Here is an 18,634-nt window from a genome sequence, read left to right on the forward strand (position 1 = left end):
TGCTGGAGGTGTTACCATGTTTGCTTGATGTGGTGGGTTTTTTGGTGCCTCTCACAGGGTCTAACATCCATATATCTTTCTCCCTAACCAACTAATGCCAAAAGTTCCACCATTAAGACACTGCTGGCAGAACAATGTCTATTTGACTATCTCCAGAGTAGAGTTTGAATGGCCCTTGCAACTTCACCCTTTCCCTGGTTTGGTAAGACAGGTTGAAAAAGAAAAAAAAAACATGATTTTCTTTATTCTAAGGCTTTGATAGTTGTTAAAAATGCAGCTCCAGTCTGAGATTCTAAAGTTCTTTGTTTCTACTCCTGAATATATCATTTGGAGCCCACTTGAAAAAAAAAAAGTTTGACCTATCCCTAGGAGATACTTATTTCCATAGAAACCTACATTACTAAACTATTTATAAGCTCTAGATAAATGACCTGTGTATTTCAAGCTATGGTCTATACAACTAGCTTCCAAAACTTGGAAGGACCCTAAGAAGATGCTGGGATAGCCTATAGCCTGTGGTAACAAAAAGGAACCCTGTATGCTTCAAACCACACCTAATACAAGTTATGACTTACTGAGTGGGAAGGAGAAGAGCTTGCAAGACAGCCTTAGGTATGTTTAGAAGTACCCAAACCACAAAGCAGCCCATAGGATGATTCAACAGTTCAACAAACAGTTATTAAGTGTTTTCTCTATGCTAGACACAGACCTAGACACTGGGATACCAAGACAAATTTGAAAAACTTCCTGCCCTCAAGAAGCTTACATTCTACTTAGAGGGAGGGGGATGCAACATTGTGTAGACAGATAAATATAAGATAATTTGAAGAAGGAGAAAATTAATAATTGGGGACAGGGAGGGATCAGGGAAAGCTTCATGGAGGAAATGGTACTTTAGTTGGGCCTTGAAGAAAAAGATAGGGCTTCTGACAGTCAGAGATTAGAAGAAATTCCATTCCATGACTAGTGTATGGTTTAGGCAAATGTATGGAGGTGGTAGATGGAATATTTACTTTGGATGGGTAGGCAGTGGTTGAGTTTGGCTAGAATGAAAGGTAGATGAGGACTCCTTCTGATGGCATTTAACAGCATAGGAATAGGAAAGGAGAAGATAGTGAATGTAACCCATGGTCGAGGTGTGACAGGGTGAGAATGACAATGTAGGATAAGGGGCAAAGGGATGTCAAGGTATGTAGTTTAACTGTTTAAAATTTACTAGGAAGAGAGGAAAGTGAGGCAAAAGCAGGTAATGAATTAGAAGAATAATGACAATATTGGAGGTCACAGTGAGGAAAAAATTGGTTTGGGAAGTGTGAGACAGAGCGAAAATTGGAAGCGTAAGAGGTAAGAATTTCAGAATTCAAAATCATGGCAGTAGCATAGTATGGGTCATGATAAGAGAGCAGGGAATAAGGTAGAGCCCAGTACTGAACTCCTTAAAAAGAGAGTTTGAGTGATTTGGAGAATGGTGGATTATAGCCACAAAAACCTAGAAAAGGTGATTGATATAGACAGATAGAGCAAACCTCAAAAGAGGAGAGATCCCAGAAGGAGGATCTAGAAGGGTCAATGGACAATACAAAGGAGAATGAGTCCTCTTGGTTCCAGGGCAAGAAAGAAGGAGAAACTCACATTAGAGAGGGTGACCAATGATAGATGTGATGTCTTCTAGAGCAGATCAGGAGCACCAGAAGATGAAATGAATTCAAAGTGGAAGGTCCAGAAGGAAGGATAACTTGTTAAGAGTAGAGATTCCAGAGAGCACAATGGAATGAGAGGGCAGAGGAGACTAAGGATAGAAATGAGAGTATTATAAATACCCAAATTAACTGCAAAGGATGTATGATGGAAGATGCTATCGTCCATCGAGAGAAAGAATTGATAATTGTGTATAGAATAGTTTTACCAGTATATACATATTAGCATCTAATGGTAGCCATCTTTAGGATGAGGACATGGGGAGGCTAGGGAAGAAAGAAAGGAAAAAAAAGAAAATTACATGATAACTTTATTATATATTTAAAGGGAATAGAAAATTGTATATGATAAATTTGTAGTTTCATGTACAACCATTTTTTTTTCTATTCTACTATCTTATGGAAATATTTGTTTTATTTCTTAAGCTCAGAATAAAATAAAAAAATTTTTAAAGTAGGGGGAAGAAGGCTTTCACTTGGGTGAATGATGACAGTTTACATTTCTGTAGTGCTTCACTTAAAGAGATATCATGTACAATACCATGGTATAACATACGTGGATTCCTGTTCCAGAATGGATTGAATCAGATTATGACTGAACACCTTCCATATCTGAGAGGCTGTTATTTTATTCTGTAATAGGGAAAAAGCCCTGTATTTGGGAGTTAGACATGAGTACCAGTTTCAGCTTTCATATACATTGAATGTCATCACTTATTCTCTCTGAGCCTCAGTTTCTCTGTGTGTAAAATGGAGATAATAAGACTTGTGCATCTTGCTCAAGGGATCGCTGTGAGGAGAGTATTTTGTGCACCTTTTGGTACTATATAAATGAATTTATTTTCATGTGTGTTCATTACAGCTCTGAATGGGAGAAAGGGAAGCAATTTATTAGTGCCCAAACACCTGGATTTGACTTGTTTCCTATGGCTGCTCTACATGCACATACTGTTTGAAGCAAAATAGCCTGCTAGGTGTTCTTTCCTCAAATTTGACATTCCCCTTCCTGTCTCTCTGTCTGTCACCCATGCCCAGATCACATCCCTCACCCATCCCTACTAGACTCTCAGACGTCCTTCAAAATTGAGCTCTAGAATTGTCTCTGACCTTTCTTAATCTCTGAAGTTACTAGAACTCCTTTCGGAGACAGCTAGGTGGAGCAGTGAAGAGAGCACCAGCCCTGGAGTCAGGAGTACCTGAGTTCAAATCCGGCCTCAGACACTTAAAACACACAAAAAAACTAGCTGTGTGACCTTGGGCAAGTCACTTAACCCCAATTGCCCTACCTTCCCCTCTCCAAAAAAAAAATTAAAAAAAGAACTCCTTTCCTCCTCATATCATCACTTAGTTTCTCTGAATTGCATCCTTCCAGTATAGCAATAATATTATAACATATAATAATATACTATGTATATCAATAATAATAACTGTTACATAGCACCTACTATGTATCATATACTGTGCTAAATGCTTTACAAATATGATCCTCACAACAACCCCGAGAAGCAGGTGTTATTATTATCCCCATTTTACAGATGAGCAAGCTGAAACAAACAGCAGTGAAGTAACTGGCCCAGGATCATACAAAGGGCAATTGTCTGAGGTCAAATTTGAACTCAGGTCTTCCTGATTCCAGATCTGGCTTGCTATCGACTGCTATCACCTAGCTACAATCCCTAGGACCTATCACAATGTCTTACCCTCAGGAGGTAATCTACAAGCATTTATTAAATGCTTATTTTGTGCCAGGCATTGTGCTAAGTTCTAGAGAGACAAGGAAAAGCAAAAAACAACCCCTGTCCTCCCACAGATTACATTTAAATAAGAGGAGACAACATGTGCATACAATACATATACAGAGTAGATGGATGGTAATCTTAAATGAGAAGGCATGAAAGACAGAACCATTAAGTTTTTGTTTTTTTTTTAAGCAATCAGGGTTAAGTAACTTGCTCAAGGTTATACGGCCAGTTATTTCTGGGTGTGGTGCTGAGTATCTGAGCCCCGGATTCGATCTCCAGGTCATCCCGACACTGGAGCCAGTGCTCTTACTCGCTGAGCCACCTGGCCGTCCCTAGAATCATTTAGTTTTGAAGGAAAATAAGGAACCCAGGAAGTAAAGGAGAGGAGGGGAATCATTGCATGTATGTAGGATAGCTGAGGAAAAGGTATGGACATAGGAGATGGAGTATTGTGTTTGAAGAACATAAAATGGGCCAGAGTTACTGAGTCATAGAGTGTGTGAAGAGAAACAAAGTATCAGAAGATTGGAAAGGTAAGAAGGGGTCAAGTTGTGAAGTACTTTAAGTATCCAACAGAGGGACTTATGTTTGACCCTTTGGGTCATGGGGAGTCACTGGAGATCAGAGATCAGGGAAGTGACATGGTCACACCAAGAGCTTTAGAGATAGCACCTTGGGAGCAGCTAGGTGGTGCAGTAGCTATGGGAGTGGCCCCGGAGTCAGGAGAACCTGTGTTCAGATCTAGCCTGTGTGACCCCTGGCAAGTCACTTAAGCTTGATTACCTCAAAAAAAGGAAAAGAAAAGGAATATCACCTTGGCAACCAAGTAGAAAATGGTTTGGAGACACTCTGGGTATTTAATAAACATTTGTTGAATTAAATTATATCCCATTTTTCCTACAAGGGCAAGGATTGGGGATGATACTAGGAAAAAAGAATTTTTCACTGCGGTAGACAATCATGAAACTGAGACCCAGAGATTTGGGTTCCAAGGCAGTCAGTACCTTTTACACTGCTCCAGACTGCACCATTAGTGACTAGTATTAATGCCATTTGCTTTTCCTCTTTAGGCGCTTGATGTCACTCAGGGAGAACCAGGCCACCAGACAGTGGCAGTACAATGAGATCTGCATGGGGCGTGGGCAGACATGCATGTTTCCAGGCATGATCAACAACTATTATCAGTACATCATTTCCTTTGCTGAAGATGAGGCAGGTAAACTCAAGTTTCAATGTAGTTTCAGCTACAGCTGCTGAACTTTTGTTTGATAAGTAGGTGTAGTTTAATGTATTTTATAATACCTTTCTTCTTAAAAAAAAAAAAAGAAAATTTTTTTCTTTCCCCCCCTTAATAGTATTTTTCCCAATTATCTGTAAAGATAGTTTTCAACATTCATTTTTCCCTCCCTCCTCGCCCCTCTCCCCCAAACAGCAAGCAATTAGATATGTATTATACATGTACAATCATGTCAAACATATTTCTATATTAGTCATATTGTGAAAGAAGAATCAGAACAAAAGGGAAAAAAATGAGAAGAAAACAAAAAAACAGTGAAAATAGTATACTCTGATCTGCATTCAGTCTCCATAGTTCTTTCTCTGGTTGTCAGCATTTTCCATCACAAATCAGAAAGAAAAATTATTGTTGTCTTCACCAAAAAAAAAATCTCAGACATTTCTCAATATTCTTTCTCTTATAACAAAAAACAACAACAAAAAACCCAGTAAAACAAGTAGGTCTGGCAGAGTAACTGTTTTAATATGTATTTATGCCTTTATTCAATAAAAAGGTTTAGTAGCACAAGATTCTAAGCCCAGATGCTACTTCTAGGTTGGGTGGGAGAAGGTTGCTGCCTTTGTGACCTTGGACAAATAATATTACATTTACAGATTTTAGTTCCTTTTTCTTTAAAATGAGAGGATTGGGGGCGGCTAGGTGGTGCAGTGAATAGAGCACCAGCTCTGGAGTCAGGAGGACCTGAGTTCAAATGTGACGTCAGATACTTAATACTTACTAGCCATGTGACCGTGGGCAAGTAACTTAACTCTAATTGCCCTGACCTCCCCCCTCCAAAAAAATTTTAATAAAAGGAAAAAAATAAAATGAGGGGATTGAACAATCACTACTAAGGCCCTTTCAGGCTCTGACATTTTCTGTTATCTGATAGGAGTCAGGAGACCTAGTTTCTGGTCTTCTTCATCTACTAACTGGTATTGTGATTTTGGCAAAATAATTTCACCTTTCTTGGCTTTAGTTTCCTCAAATAGGAAATGAAGTAGCAGCACTAGAAGTCCTTTGGAGGCCTTTTCTGGACCTGTGGTTCTAGAGCAGAGTGCTTCATCTGATTCTAAGGTCCTTTCCAGTTTGGTTAGATACTTGGTTCTGTGAGTCAGATGAGGCCTAGTTAAAGCTATTCCCTTGAGAGGCATCTTCCTTAGGGGAAACTTATTCCTTGAGAGAAGAGGAGGTTTGGGAAGAGTGTGTCCTGGCTGGTGAGAAATATGAAACTGTTGCCTACATGAAGAACTTTGGACGATGCCTCACTTTCAGACAGCCATCTCTCTGGTGTATAACTGAGACTTGGTGGGATAACTGTCTCTCTAGGAATTATTTTTGTGTCCGGGTCTGTAGACATGAACTGTCTTCAAGTATCCAAAGGGATGTCATTAGAAGAGAGATGTAATTTGCTTTTCTTGGCCCCAAACTGCAGGACTTAGAGCAATAGGGGAAATGACAAGAAAGAAGATTTTGGCTTGAGATACAGAAAATGTTCAACAATCAGAGCTATTTAAAGCTGGATATCTTTAAGTGGTGGCTAGGTAGGTTACCTCTTGGGAATAGTCAAGACGGGATAATTACTCTCCAGGAAGGCTAAGGCTAAATGCCAGTTGAGGTTATTTCCAGATCTGAGGTTCTATGGGATAGTTTTGTGGGATTGTAATACTTTCATGAGCTACCTAATAGAGTTTTCTTGAGGAACTTACTTGGCAAATCACTAAAGTGTATTGTGATTACTAACATTATTACCAGAATGGCATTATTGGCCTAAGCTCAACGAACATCTTTGGGGAATTTTTATCCCAGGTAGCAGGGATGGATTACCCCAATCATCCACAAACTCTCTCCTTGCTCCGTTTTATGGTCTGGTCCAGTTTAGAGATGCGATTTATGCTCATGGAGAGAGAGCAGAGCTTATTAGACAGGATTAGACACAGAATGTTGGCCTCTGTCATTAACACCCTGCTTGGGCCAAGTAAGCATGGATGAACTCCTGGAGAATAACTAAGACCCAGGCAAACAGTCAGACACTAGCCACTGACATCAGCAGTTGGGTGTTTTCTGTGTGAGCCCTTGAGCCGGATTCATGTGCTGACTTCACTAATCCAAAGATGAAGAAGAACTGAGAACTGAGTCATTTTCTCCAAAGGACCTGGATGGAAGAGTTCTTGGCTATGCTAATTAGGTCTATAAATTGTGCTTGGTACAAATGAATGTCTTTTCCAGCTGATTAAGACAATCATCCCTTTAAATAGCTGGCAGTGCTTTGTGCTAATTAGGCTTAGCACTTGTACATAATTCCACCCACAGGCATTTCTAGACCTTTTCCAAACAGTCCAGGCATGACTCCAGAGGCTGCCTGTAGGAGCTGTTTGTTCCGTTTTATGGCCGGAGAGGCTGAGATGGGGGAGAATTGGTCATGAATCTTCTGTTATTACCAGGATGCAGCTTTGAGACCTGTTCTATGCTTAACAGTGCTCCTCTCACCTCAGAAATGTCAATATTTATAATTGTGGGAAAAGGGTGGGCATTTTTGATGCTTAAGATAAAAACGAGGAGAAAGATGGAATGATCAGGTTGTAGGCCTGCCTTGGAAGTGGGAGGGTTTGGGGTAGCATTTGGCTTATGGCCAAGTTTAGGGTTGGGGTCAGTTTGTGGTCCTGCAACAGAGGTTTTTCCTTGTGGTAAGTTAACTAGACTTGACAGAAAAATAGCCCATTATCTTGAGTTCCTTAGCTTCTCACTATAGTGACAATCTACAACCCCAGAAGGACAACCACGCTAGAATAACAGTGCACAAGGTTGCAAATCAGTAGGGACACAAATATTTTGTGTTGCTGCTGTTGTTTTTTAAAGTGAGAGAGAGGAAGGGAGGACAAGAGGCAATGGGATATAAAAGGTGGGGAGAGGTGATAGGTGATATGAGGAAATGTTTTTTTGTTTGGTTGAGTTCACAAATTCATTCATGCATTCATTTCTATTCAATTATCTATTGATTGATTGATTGATTCATTTATCTATTTATTCACCTAAATTATCTATCTATTCATTCATTCATCTATTCATTCATTTATTTATCTAGTTATTCATTCAGCCATTCATTTATTCATTCATTCATCTATTTTGATTTATCTGTCTATCTAGTTACTCATTCAGTCATTCATCTACTTATTCTTTTATTCATTAATTTATCTATTTGTTTGCTTACTGGGTCTTCCCATCTCAAAGGGCCTTAAAGTGCAGTAGCCCCAGTGGCCTGATCCCAATACTGATCTGTATGGAAGCTTTAATCTCCTCCCTTTTTCTGATTTGTGCCAGTTCACCCCTTACCAGGTAGCCTGGGCTACCCCCCTTCCCCCCAAGGTAGGTGGCCTTCTACTCCCCGAGGGCTCACTATATTGTCACCAGACTAAGGGTAGACACTCAGTAGGCTTTAGTCCTACTGTTCCTCATAACTCTTGAACTCAATCTGTCTAAGCCTTTCCCAGTAGCAGGGCCTACAGGCTTATGCCAGCATGCCTAGCCTGAGGAAATGTTTAGAAAAACAGCATAAATTTTTATTTGATTTAGTTCAATTCAGCAAACATTTATTAATGTAATAACAATAGCTAGCATTAAGGTTTGCAAAAACATTGCATATGATATCTCAGTTGATTCTTACAACAATCCTGTGAGGCATGTGCTATTACTATCCCCATTTTCAAAAGAGGAAACGGAGGCTGAGAGGTTAAGTGACTTGCCCAAGGTACACATCTAGTAAGTGTCTAAAGGAGGATTTGAACTCAGGTCTTCTTGACTCCAGGTCCAATTCTATCTACTGAGCCATTTGTGAAATGCTTACTTAGTGCAAGGTGCTGTGCTGGGGATCCAAAGATGGAAAATGTCATGGTTCCTATCCTCAAAGACCTTACAGTTTAATAGGTAAAACTGGAAATAGGCACAAATAAGGATGATAAGAGAGAATGTGAAAGGGGCAAAAGAGGGGTCTAGATCAAGTTCTCTAGGAAGGTTTAAGAAGGGGTAGAGCTGGAGGGTTCAGGGATGGATGGCTTCATTAGAGGATGTGGAACCTGAGCTAGGCCTTGAAGGAAGAGAAGATGTCACAACTTAGAGATGAGCAGGGAGTTATTCCAGGCATTGGAGATATAAGTCCACAGAAGCCTGCAAAAGCAAGGCAAGATCACAGAACAGCTGTTCGTTGATCCTGGCTGGAATGCTCAGAGGGTAGTCGTACAAAATGAGGCAAGAAATGTAGGATAGATCAAGATGGTGGAGGGTCATGAATGCCAGACTAAGGAGTTTATTTATTTTTGATAGACAGTGGGGAACTACTGAAGATTTCTGAGTAAGTTGCTTGCTTGAGTCTTTGAGAAGGAGGTGTTCCTTCTGTCCCCTCTCCTTTTGCTATCAGACCTACCTATCCCTTCTCTTGTCTGGGAGTTTATGGCATCAGTTATTCTCTTTATCTCAGATTTTCACCCTCTACTAATCTCTTGACTTTTTGATACCTTCAAAAATGCTCAGGGTCTCCCTATCCTTATCAAAAAGGTTTCACTTAAGCTGGCCAACTCCAAACTGTCATCCTGTATCTGACTTCCTTTTCACTGGAGAATATAGTCAAAACTCATGGCCTCCACACGTGCTTCTTGTTGAGTCATTTCAATACTGTGCTATGCTTTGTGATCCCCTTTGGGGTTTTCTTGGCAGGAACACTAGAGTGGTTTGCCATTTACTTCTTTGACTCACTTTGCAGATGAGGAAATTGAGGCAAACAAGGTTAAGTGACTTGCCCAGGGTAACACAATTAGTAAATGTCTGAGGCTAGATTTGAGCTCAGGTCTTCCTGAATCCAGACCTAGTACTCTATCCACTGCATCACTATGCAAAATAATGTCTGACCCCACCATTCAACTGAAGGTATCTCTCAAAAGTTACTGGTGGCCTCTTATTTTTCAAATTATATTTTATTTTTTCTTCTTTTTTTTTTTTAAAGCAATTGGGGTTAAATAACTTGCTCAAGGTTACATGGCCAGGTGTTAATGGGTGGATGCTAAGTGTCTGAGCCCGGATTCGATCCCCCAGGTCATCCCGACACTGGGGCCGGTGTTCTTGCTCGCTGTGCTACCTGGCCGCCTCCATATTTTATTTTTTCAATTAATAAGCATTTATTTTTATCCCTCCCAAAGCCTCCCCTGAACCAAATTTTTTTTTAAAAATGCTGCTATAAACATATGCATAGTTAAACCAAACAAATTCCTGATTTGACCATGTTCAAAAACATAAGTGACATTCTACACTTGTGTCCATGAATTCTTTGTCTTGAGTTGGGTAACATCTTTAATCTTTGGTCCTCTGGAATTGTGGTTGGTCATTGTGTTGAAGAGAGTTCTTAAGTCTTTCAAAGTTGTTTTTCTTTTCAATGTTGTTGTTATCATATAAATTGTTCTGGTTCTGCTCACTTCACTCTGTATCATCTCATATACATTTTCCTAGGTTTCTCTGATAACTTCTTTTTTTTTTAATTTTTAAGCAATCAGGGTTAAGTAACTTGCTCAAGGTTACACGGCCAGTTATTTCTGGGTGTGGTGCTGAGTGTCTGAGCCCGGGATTCGATCTCCAGGTCATCCCAACACTGGAACCGGTACTCTTACTTGCTGAGCCACCTGGCCGCCCCTAAGCAATTGGGGTTAAGTAACTTGCTCAAGGTTACACGGCCAGGTGTTTCTGGGTGGGTGCTAAGTGTCTGAGCCTGGGATTCGATCTCCAGGTCATCCTGACACTGGAGCCAGTGCTCTTACTCGCTGAGCTACCTGACCGCCCCTCTCTGATAACTTCTTAGTTGTTAAATCCAGTCACTTTTTCTTAGTCTTTTCCTCTTTAACCTCTCTGCAACTTTTGATACTATTGTCTCCCCACACTCCTCTCCTGGTTACTGCCTCCTCTACATGCGTGTGCCACTCAGTCAAGCATTTATTAATCACCTACTATGTGCTAGACACTGTGCTAAGTGCTGGGAATACAAAGAAAAGTTAAGACCTGCCCTCAAGGAGCTCATATTTTAATAGGAGAAACAATATGGAAATAACTAGGTACATAGAAGATCTGTACAGAGTAGATGGAAGGCAGTCTGAGAGGGGAAGGCACTAACAATTACAAGGACAGGGAGAGACCTTTTGAAGTTAGTGAGATTTGAGTATAGTCTTGAAGGAAGCCAGGGAAGCTAGTAGGTGAAGGTGAGGAGGGAGATCAGTCCAGGCATGGGGGTAAAGAGATGGGAGTGTCATTTTTGAGCAATGGCTGGATCTTAGAGTGCTTGGAGGGAAATAAGGTATAAGAAGAACACTGTTAGGAAGAGCTTTATATGTACAACAGGGGAGTTTCTGTTGAATCTTGGAGGTAATAGAGAACCATTGGAGTTCATCCTGCAATTTAGAAAAATCACCTTGGCAGATGAGTGGGGGATGGTCTGGGATGGGGAAAGACTTGAGGGAAGAGCATCAGCTTCTGTGACCTTGCCGACTCCTCTTTCATTTCTTTAATAAATGCATTATTTATTTATTTTAAACATTGTTTAAAAAATTTTTTTGAGTTCTACATTCTCTATCTCCCTTCAGTTCCTCCCCCCATGCATTGAGAAGACAAGCAACATCTCAGTTATACATGTAAAATCATGCAGAATATATTTCCATATTAACCATATTTTTTTAAAAAGCAAGAAAAATAAAGTGAAAAAATTATGTTTCAATTTACATTGAGACTCCATCAATTGTTTTTTTTTTTTTTTACCTTTGGAGGTGGACAGCATTTTTCATGAGTCTTCTGGAATTGTCTTAGATCACTGTATTGCCGAGAGTAGCTAAGTCAGTCACAGTTGATCATTGTACAATATTGCTGCTGCTGTGTACAGTGTTCTCTTGGTTCCACTCGCTTCACCTTGCATCAGTTCATATAAGTCTTCTTGTGTTTTTCCAAAACCATCCTACTTATCATTTCTTATAAGCACAGTAATATTGCATCACAATTATATACCACAACTTGTTCATCCATTTCTCAATGAATGGTCATCCCCTCCATTTCCAATTCTTTGCTATCCTGGTTCATTCCTTGTCTGATATTCCTTCTCAGGATCCTTTTCAGGATCATCATATATATCCCACCTAAATAACATGGGTATCCTCAAAGTCTTTGTCTTGGGCCTTCTTCTCTTTTCTCTCTGCATACTCTAGGTCATTGGTGTCAAAGTCAAATAGAAACAGGGGCCATTAATCTGTACATAAGGATCCCAATGGCCTGCATATTGGCTTGGGTTTTTAAAATGTAATATTATCTATGTTTTATTGTATTTTTATTCATTTTGTTACATTATTTGCTTGTTTGTTTATTTTGAGCTGCATTCAGGAGTGTTTATGGCCACATGTAGCAGCTAAGGGCACCAATGTCTGAGATTTCTTATCTCATCAGCTGCCATGAGTTCAATGATCATCTCGACATAGTATATTCCCAAGATACATGTAGCCTACTCTAATTATGCTCCTGAACTTCAGTCTTGTGGCCTCTACATCAGTATTGACATCTCAAACTCAATGTCCAAAATTTACCTTTTCCCTCCTGAATCCCTTCCTCCTTCTCTAAGCTTCTCTTTTTCTATTAGGGGCAAGGGGAACCAACATCTTTACAAGCACCCCCAGTTTGTAACCTCGTACTTATCTAGTGCTTAGCACAGTTCGTGGGCACACAGTTGGTAGGTTGATTAATTGATCCTTGACTTTTCTTTCTTCATCTTGTATCACATTCAATCAGTGGCCAAGTCTTATTGATTCCTCTTCCACAGAATCTCTCCCTTTCATCTCCTTTTCTCTACTCATTTATCCACTGCCCTAGTTTCAGCCTTATAATTTCTCACTTGGACTATTGTAATAAACTCCTATTTTGATCTTTCTCCTCTGCTATCTTTCTTCCATACAGCTGGCCAAAATAATCTTCCTGAGGAACAGAAAATGTTAATTCTTTTCATAAAGCACTTCAGGGGTTCCCCCATAACCTTTGGGATAAAATATCAACTCCCTAGGCTAGTATCCTTGGCCCTCTAGAATTTGATCCCAGCTTCTCTTCCTGACATCTTTTGCTTCCCTTCACTTCCCTTCTTTTCCCTTCATTCCCTTTTAGGTGTTCTATGTTCAAGTTAAACATCTGTCCTCCAAACTCAACTGGCTTCCCCCACTTCCCTATTTCCAAATGAGCCATGCCTAAATGGACCTGCTTTAGCATAGATGCCAACTCCTTTGTGAAGCTTCCCCGAATTCCTCCTTCCTCCCCCCAATTGCTAGGGATCTTCCCCTTTTCAACCTACCTTATATTTGATGACCTACATGCTTTTTGTGTCCCCCAATAGAATGTAAGCTTCTTTGAGGGAAAAGACTATCTCATTTCTGTCTTTGTGCCCTCCGCACTCAGCATAGGACTTTATTCATTGTAGATGTTTGGTAAATGTTGAATTGAATGGTCAGATCTGCATTTAAGTAATATTTTATTTTGGCAGCTGTGTAAAAGATAAATTAAAGTCGGGGGAGTGATGGGAGAAGTGAGGAGAGATTGGAATTAGGGAAACTAATAAAATAATTGAGATTGGACTGGGATAGTTTAGATCTGTGCCTGCCTGAAGGCAGGGGGATGAACTCTATGACCTCTTGGAAATCTCTTCCCCTTTTGCTGACTCTCTTAAACAGCTGCCTCAGCATCTGTGTAAACACAGCTGCATAATTGATACCATTGACGTGTGTGTGTGTGTGTGTGTGTGTGTGTGTGTGTGTGTTTGGCCCACACCCTCATGCCTTTACTCATAGCTCCACACCCTCACCTCCTCAGTCATCCTCAGTACTTAGACTGCCCATCCCTGTACTGAAGAATGTTCAAGGAACTCATTCTAGTTTGGGAGATAAGATTACTACTCTGAAACAACAGCAAACAGTACCAGATAGCATATAATTTCCTAACTACTGAATTGTATAGGATAGCCTATTAATTGAGCTCAAAAATAGAACAGACTGCCTCAGGAATTCCCCGTCCCTGCATATGTTCAGGAGGCCAGATGACTAGTCGCTCAGGATGCGGGAGAGAGGTTTCTCTTCAGGTCCTGGGTGGATTAGGCCAGGGGCTTAACCTTTTTGTGTGAACCGGCCTCCAAGTGAAGAATCACATGGTCTAAGGTTTTTGGAAGAGGCCTGCTTCATACGGAACACTGGCCCCGTGTCCAAATTGTATTCATCTGTCAAGGTCTAGTGTGTTTCAACTCTTCCAGGAAGCCTAACCATAGCAACCTCCAGTGATCTCTCCATGTTCTGACCTCGTCCTGCTCTTCTACAATGTAGGAGAAAGAACAGCTAGATTTGGAGGCAGAAGCCTTGAGTTTGAATCTTGCTTCTGACCCTTAGCTGAGTGACCATTCATGAGTCAGTCCAGTCATTTAATAACTTTGAACCTCCATGTTCTCCTTTGTAAGATGAGTCTCAAATAACAAGAATGCTACCTCCCTTGAAGTGTTGTGAAGAAGGGTTTTTGCAAAACCAGCCCAGTGCTGGGCATAGAGTAAGTGCTAATTGAGGACTGATGAATGAGTGTGGCATCTGGTTTGTTTTGGTGCTTGGGTAGGACTTATATCCCCCGGTTAAAAGAGCCCCTACTTCTAATAGACACCTGGTTTGGTGGAAAGAAATGATGCTGGGAATCAACATACCTGGGTTCTAATCCTCATTCCACCACCAACTCTCTCTGTGACCTTGGGCAAGTCTATTTATCTCTTTTGTCCTAAATGTCCTCATCTGTAAAGTTAATAATAGCTGATATTTATATAGCACTTTAAGCTTTGCAAAGCACTTTACAAACATTATTTCATTTTATCCTTACAAAGGATAACATTAATTTTTTTAAATTTAAAAATAAAACAAAAATTATCTTATTTTATCCTTACAAGGACCCTCGGAAGTAGGTGCTATTATTATTTCTTTTTTTACAGGTGAGGAAACTGAGGCAAATCATAATTAAGTGACTTGCCTTGGGTCACAGGCCTATTAGTTAGTGCCTGCGGCAGCATTTGAACTGTCTCAGATCTTCTTAATTCCAGGTCTGGCATTCAAATCACTGTGTCACCTAGCAGCCTCTAAAAATAAGTGGGCTAGACTGGAAGGTCTGCATGGTGCCTTTCAGCTTTAAGCATCTGTGATGATAAGGGTTTATCTATTTATGACTTTATGTAGTGCTTTAAGGTTCATAAAATGCTTTTCTTGCAACAATTGTTTGAAGTAAAAGTACTTTTTTGAAGTAAAAATACTTCTAATATTATTTTACAGAGAAGAAAATTGAGGTTTATAAAGGTAAAATAATTTGCCTACTGTCACACAGGGCAGCTAGATGGCTTGGTGGATAAAGCTCTGGGCCTGGAGTCAGGAAGACCAGAGTTCTAATCTGGCCTCAGATACTAGCTGTATGACCCTGGGCAAGTCACTTAACCCTGTTTGCCTCAGTTTCCTCATCTGTAAAATGAGCTGGAGAAGGAAATGGCAAACCGCTCCAGCATCTTTGCCAGGGAAACTGCAAATGGGGGCACAAAGAGTCAGACACGACTAAACAACCATATAGTCACACAACTATTAAGTATCAATTCTGGGATTTGATTCCAGTTATAGCATTTTTTCCCCTATACTAACTTGTTTTTCTTAAAAGGTTTTTTAAAAAATAAATTATTTAATAAAGCTTAATATTGAAAATTAATTTTTTAAAAAGTCACACTTGTGAATTCATTGATGTTTGGAGTTTTCAGTGAAGAAGTTTCCTCCTGCTCTGTAATTGGCAGTCTTAGAGCTGCCTGTGTCAATGAGAAATTAAGTGACTTACCCAGGATCACACAGTCACAGTCTGTGTGAGAGGCTTCTCACCCAAGTCACCTGTCTCACATTGCACAGCTCCATGAATTAAATTTGCTGTGTAACTGATTACATATAAATGAACTTCACCACAATAAATTTCATAACTTTTCAGTAGCTTCTCTATGTCATCAGAATTTTTTGTTGATTCTCATTTACTTTTCTTCTTATATCATCATGATTAGGTTATATCATCATGTATTCTCTTCTGGCTCTGCTTTTTCCATTTCATAAAGGTCTTTCTGGATTTTTTCTATTCTCCATATTTGTCAAACTTCAAGTTTATTATATAAATATATTCCATTATATTAACATATCATAATCTAACCATAGTTGGACATTTATTCTTTTAGTTTTCTGAAATTATAAATAATGTTCCTGGGAAAATTTTTGAATGAATAATCATTTGTGATTTTGAAGACACTTTCAGGAATAGTCCCAACAGTAGAATTATTGGGTCCACCTTTCTACATCTACTGTTTTCTGACGTTAAGGTCTCTTCCAGCCTTGATGGTCTGTGATTCTCTGTCCCTTGGGTAATACGTGGTAATTCTTTGCTTATGAGGACCTGAGGTTCTGGGCAGCTAGGTGGCGCCATAGTCAGGCAGTCTTGGGCACTTACTAACTGTGCGACCCTGGGCAAGTCACTTAACCCTGTTTGCCTCAGTTTCCCCATCTGTCAAATGAGTTGGAGAAGGAAATGGCAAACCACTCCACTGTCTTTGCCAAGAAAACCCCAAGTAGGGCCAGGAAGAGTTGGACAGGACTAAAAATGCTTGAAACACCATAACAACATGAGGTTATGGGTGGAGCCTCTGTTGTCTATGGAGATGGTGTGAGAGGCTATATTGAATTAATTAGGTTCTTCCACATTTGAACCTGGTGGGGGAGTGAGGAAAAGGAAATAGAAGGGAGAGGAATTCCCATTTAGCTGACAATTTTCCTAAACAGGCTTTGTGTAAGTACTTACAGAAGACACAGCTGACTGTAAAAACTTCTTTTTTAGGATGGCATAGTGGATAAAGTGACAGGCTTAGATTCAGGAAGGCCTGAATTCTAATCTGACCTCAGGCACTAGCTTTGTGACCCTGGGCAAGTCACTTTACCTCTGTTTGCCTTGGTTTCCTCATCTGTAAAATGAGGATAATAATAGCACCTTCCTTCCAGGACTGTTGTGAGAATAAAATGAGAGAATAATTGTAAATTGCTTAGCACAGTGCCTGGTACACAGTTAAACACTATTTAAATGTTAGCTGACATTATTTTTATTATTCCATATTTAAGACTCACAGGCCCCATCCTTGTTTATCTCCATCCCTTGATAATCTGAAGCAAAATGTTACACTGGGAATTAAATTAAAAAGGCACAGTATATTCTGCTAGCTTGTTTGTAATTGTTGTTGGTCACTTTGGTTGTGTCCAACTCTTTGTGACCCCATTTTGGAGGGTTTTCCCTTTCCTTCACCAGCTCATTTTACAGATGAAGAAACTGAGGCAAGCAGAGTTAAATGACTTGCCCAGGGTCACACAGCTAGTAGGTACAGCACTCTATGCACTGTGCCACCTAGCTGCTTTGTTTATAATTAGATAAAACCAAGGAGCTCTTTTTCCTCTCCAATGCTTTCTCCTCCCTGGGACTAAAGTAGTATTCTTAAGACATAAACCTGACAATGTCTCTTCAGTGTTCAATAAGTGCCAGTGGCTCCCCATTGCCTTAGGAATCAATTCTTGCTTTATCATAAGTATTCTGGAGCCCGGGTTAATCATTATATCAATCAGAATTCTTTTTTGTGTTTTTTTGGAGGGGGGAAGGCAGGGCAATTGGGGTTAAGTGACTTGCCCAAGGTCACACAGTTAGTAAGTGTTAAGTGTCTGAGGCTGGATTTGAACTCAGGTTCTCCTGGCTCCAGGGCTGGTGTTCTATTCACTGTGCCACCTAGCTGCCCCTCAATCAGAGTTCTTAAATTTTTCCAAGCTATTGTTCTTTACAAAGTTGTATTCAGTTATAAATTTGTTCTCCTGGTTCTGTTTTCTCCACTTTGCATCAGTTCATACAAGGTCTCTCAGATTTCTCTGAATCCATCCTCCCTTTTACCATTTTTTATAGTACAATAAGATTCTATTACATTCATATACTATAATTTGAACAGCCAAGTCCCAATTGATTATTTCTAATCCTTTACTATAACAAAAAGTACTACTACAAATATTTCTGTGCATATGATTTCTTTTCCTCTGTCTTTCATATCTACAGAGTTCATAGTAGTTCACTTGGTCAAAAGTTGTGCATAATTTAATGACTTTGGGGGTATAAATCCAAATTTGCTTTCCATTATGGTTGGATCACTTCACAGCTCCACCAGTGGTGAGGGCATCAGATAACTGGTATTTTTCTTTTTTGTTATCTTTGCCAATCTTATGGGTGTGAGGTAGGACCTCCATGTTGTTTTCATTTGTATTTCTTTTATTATTATTAGTGATTTGGAACGTGTTGCCATATGACTTATTAAGAACTCACCTTTCTTTTAAAAATGGCTTGCTCATTTCCTTTGGCAATTTACCTATTTGGAAATGGTTCTTGTTCTTATAGATTTGTGTCAATTACCTTTCTATCTTGGATAGTAGACCTTTATCAGAGAAAGTTTCTGCAAAGATTTCTTTTCTCAGTCAATAGTTTCCCCTCTAATTCTGACTTCATTGATTATATTTGTGCAAAAGCTTTAAATTTTCTGTAATCAAATTTGGTCCTATGAGATTACTGCTTCTCAGTGACTTTTCTTTTCTGGGTTATCATCCAGGTCACGCCCTCTACATTCATAGGTATCCCACAGTGTTCTGGCCTGGGACCTCTTCTTTTCTCTTCTCCCTGTATGCTACTTAATTTGGTTATCTCACCAGTTCCCACAGATTTAGTTGCCATCTCTATGCTGATGATTCTCAGATCTCTTTTTCCTGCCCTAACCCCTCTGCTGTCCTCCGGTCTCACATCTCCAACTG

The 18,634-nt window shown here is 39.8% G+C and overlaps 1 protein-coding gene across 1 annotated transcript in view; it reads left to right on the forward strand.

Moving 5' to 3' along the window:
- The window catches only part of LOC138173632 (HHIP-like protein 1), a 103,217-nt gene that overhangs the window by 43,727 nt on the left and 40,856 nt on the right, over window positions 1-18,634 (forward strand). The window contains exon 6 of the mRNA XM_069103673.1: window positions 4,510-4,655. Within this exon, the coding sequence (XP_068959774.1) occupies window positions 4,510-4,655 (146 nt within the window). The remainder of the gene's footprint in view (window positions 1-4,509; window positions 4,656-18,634) is intronic.

Source organism: Petaurus breviceps, unplaced genomic scaffold, assembly GCF_028583685.1.
Source record: "Petaurus breviceps papuanus isolate PSGF00001 unplaced genomic scaffold, PetGlider_PUasm1.0 63, whole genome shotgun sequence".
Taxonomy (NCBI): domain Eukaryota; kingdom Metazoa; phylum Chordata; class Mammalia; order Diprotodontia; family Petauridae; genus Petaurus; species Petaurus breviceps.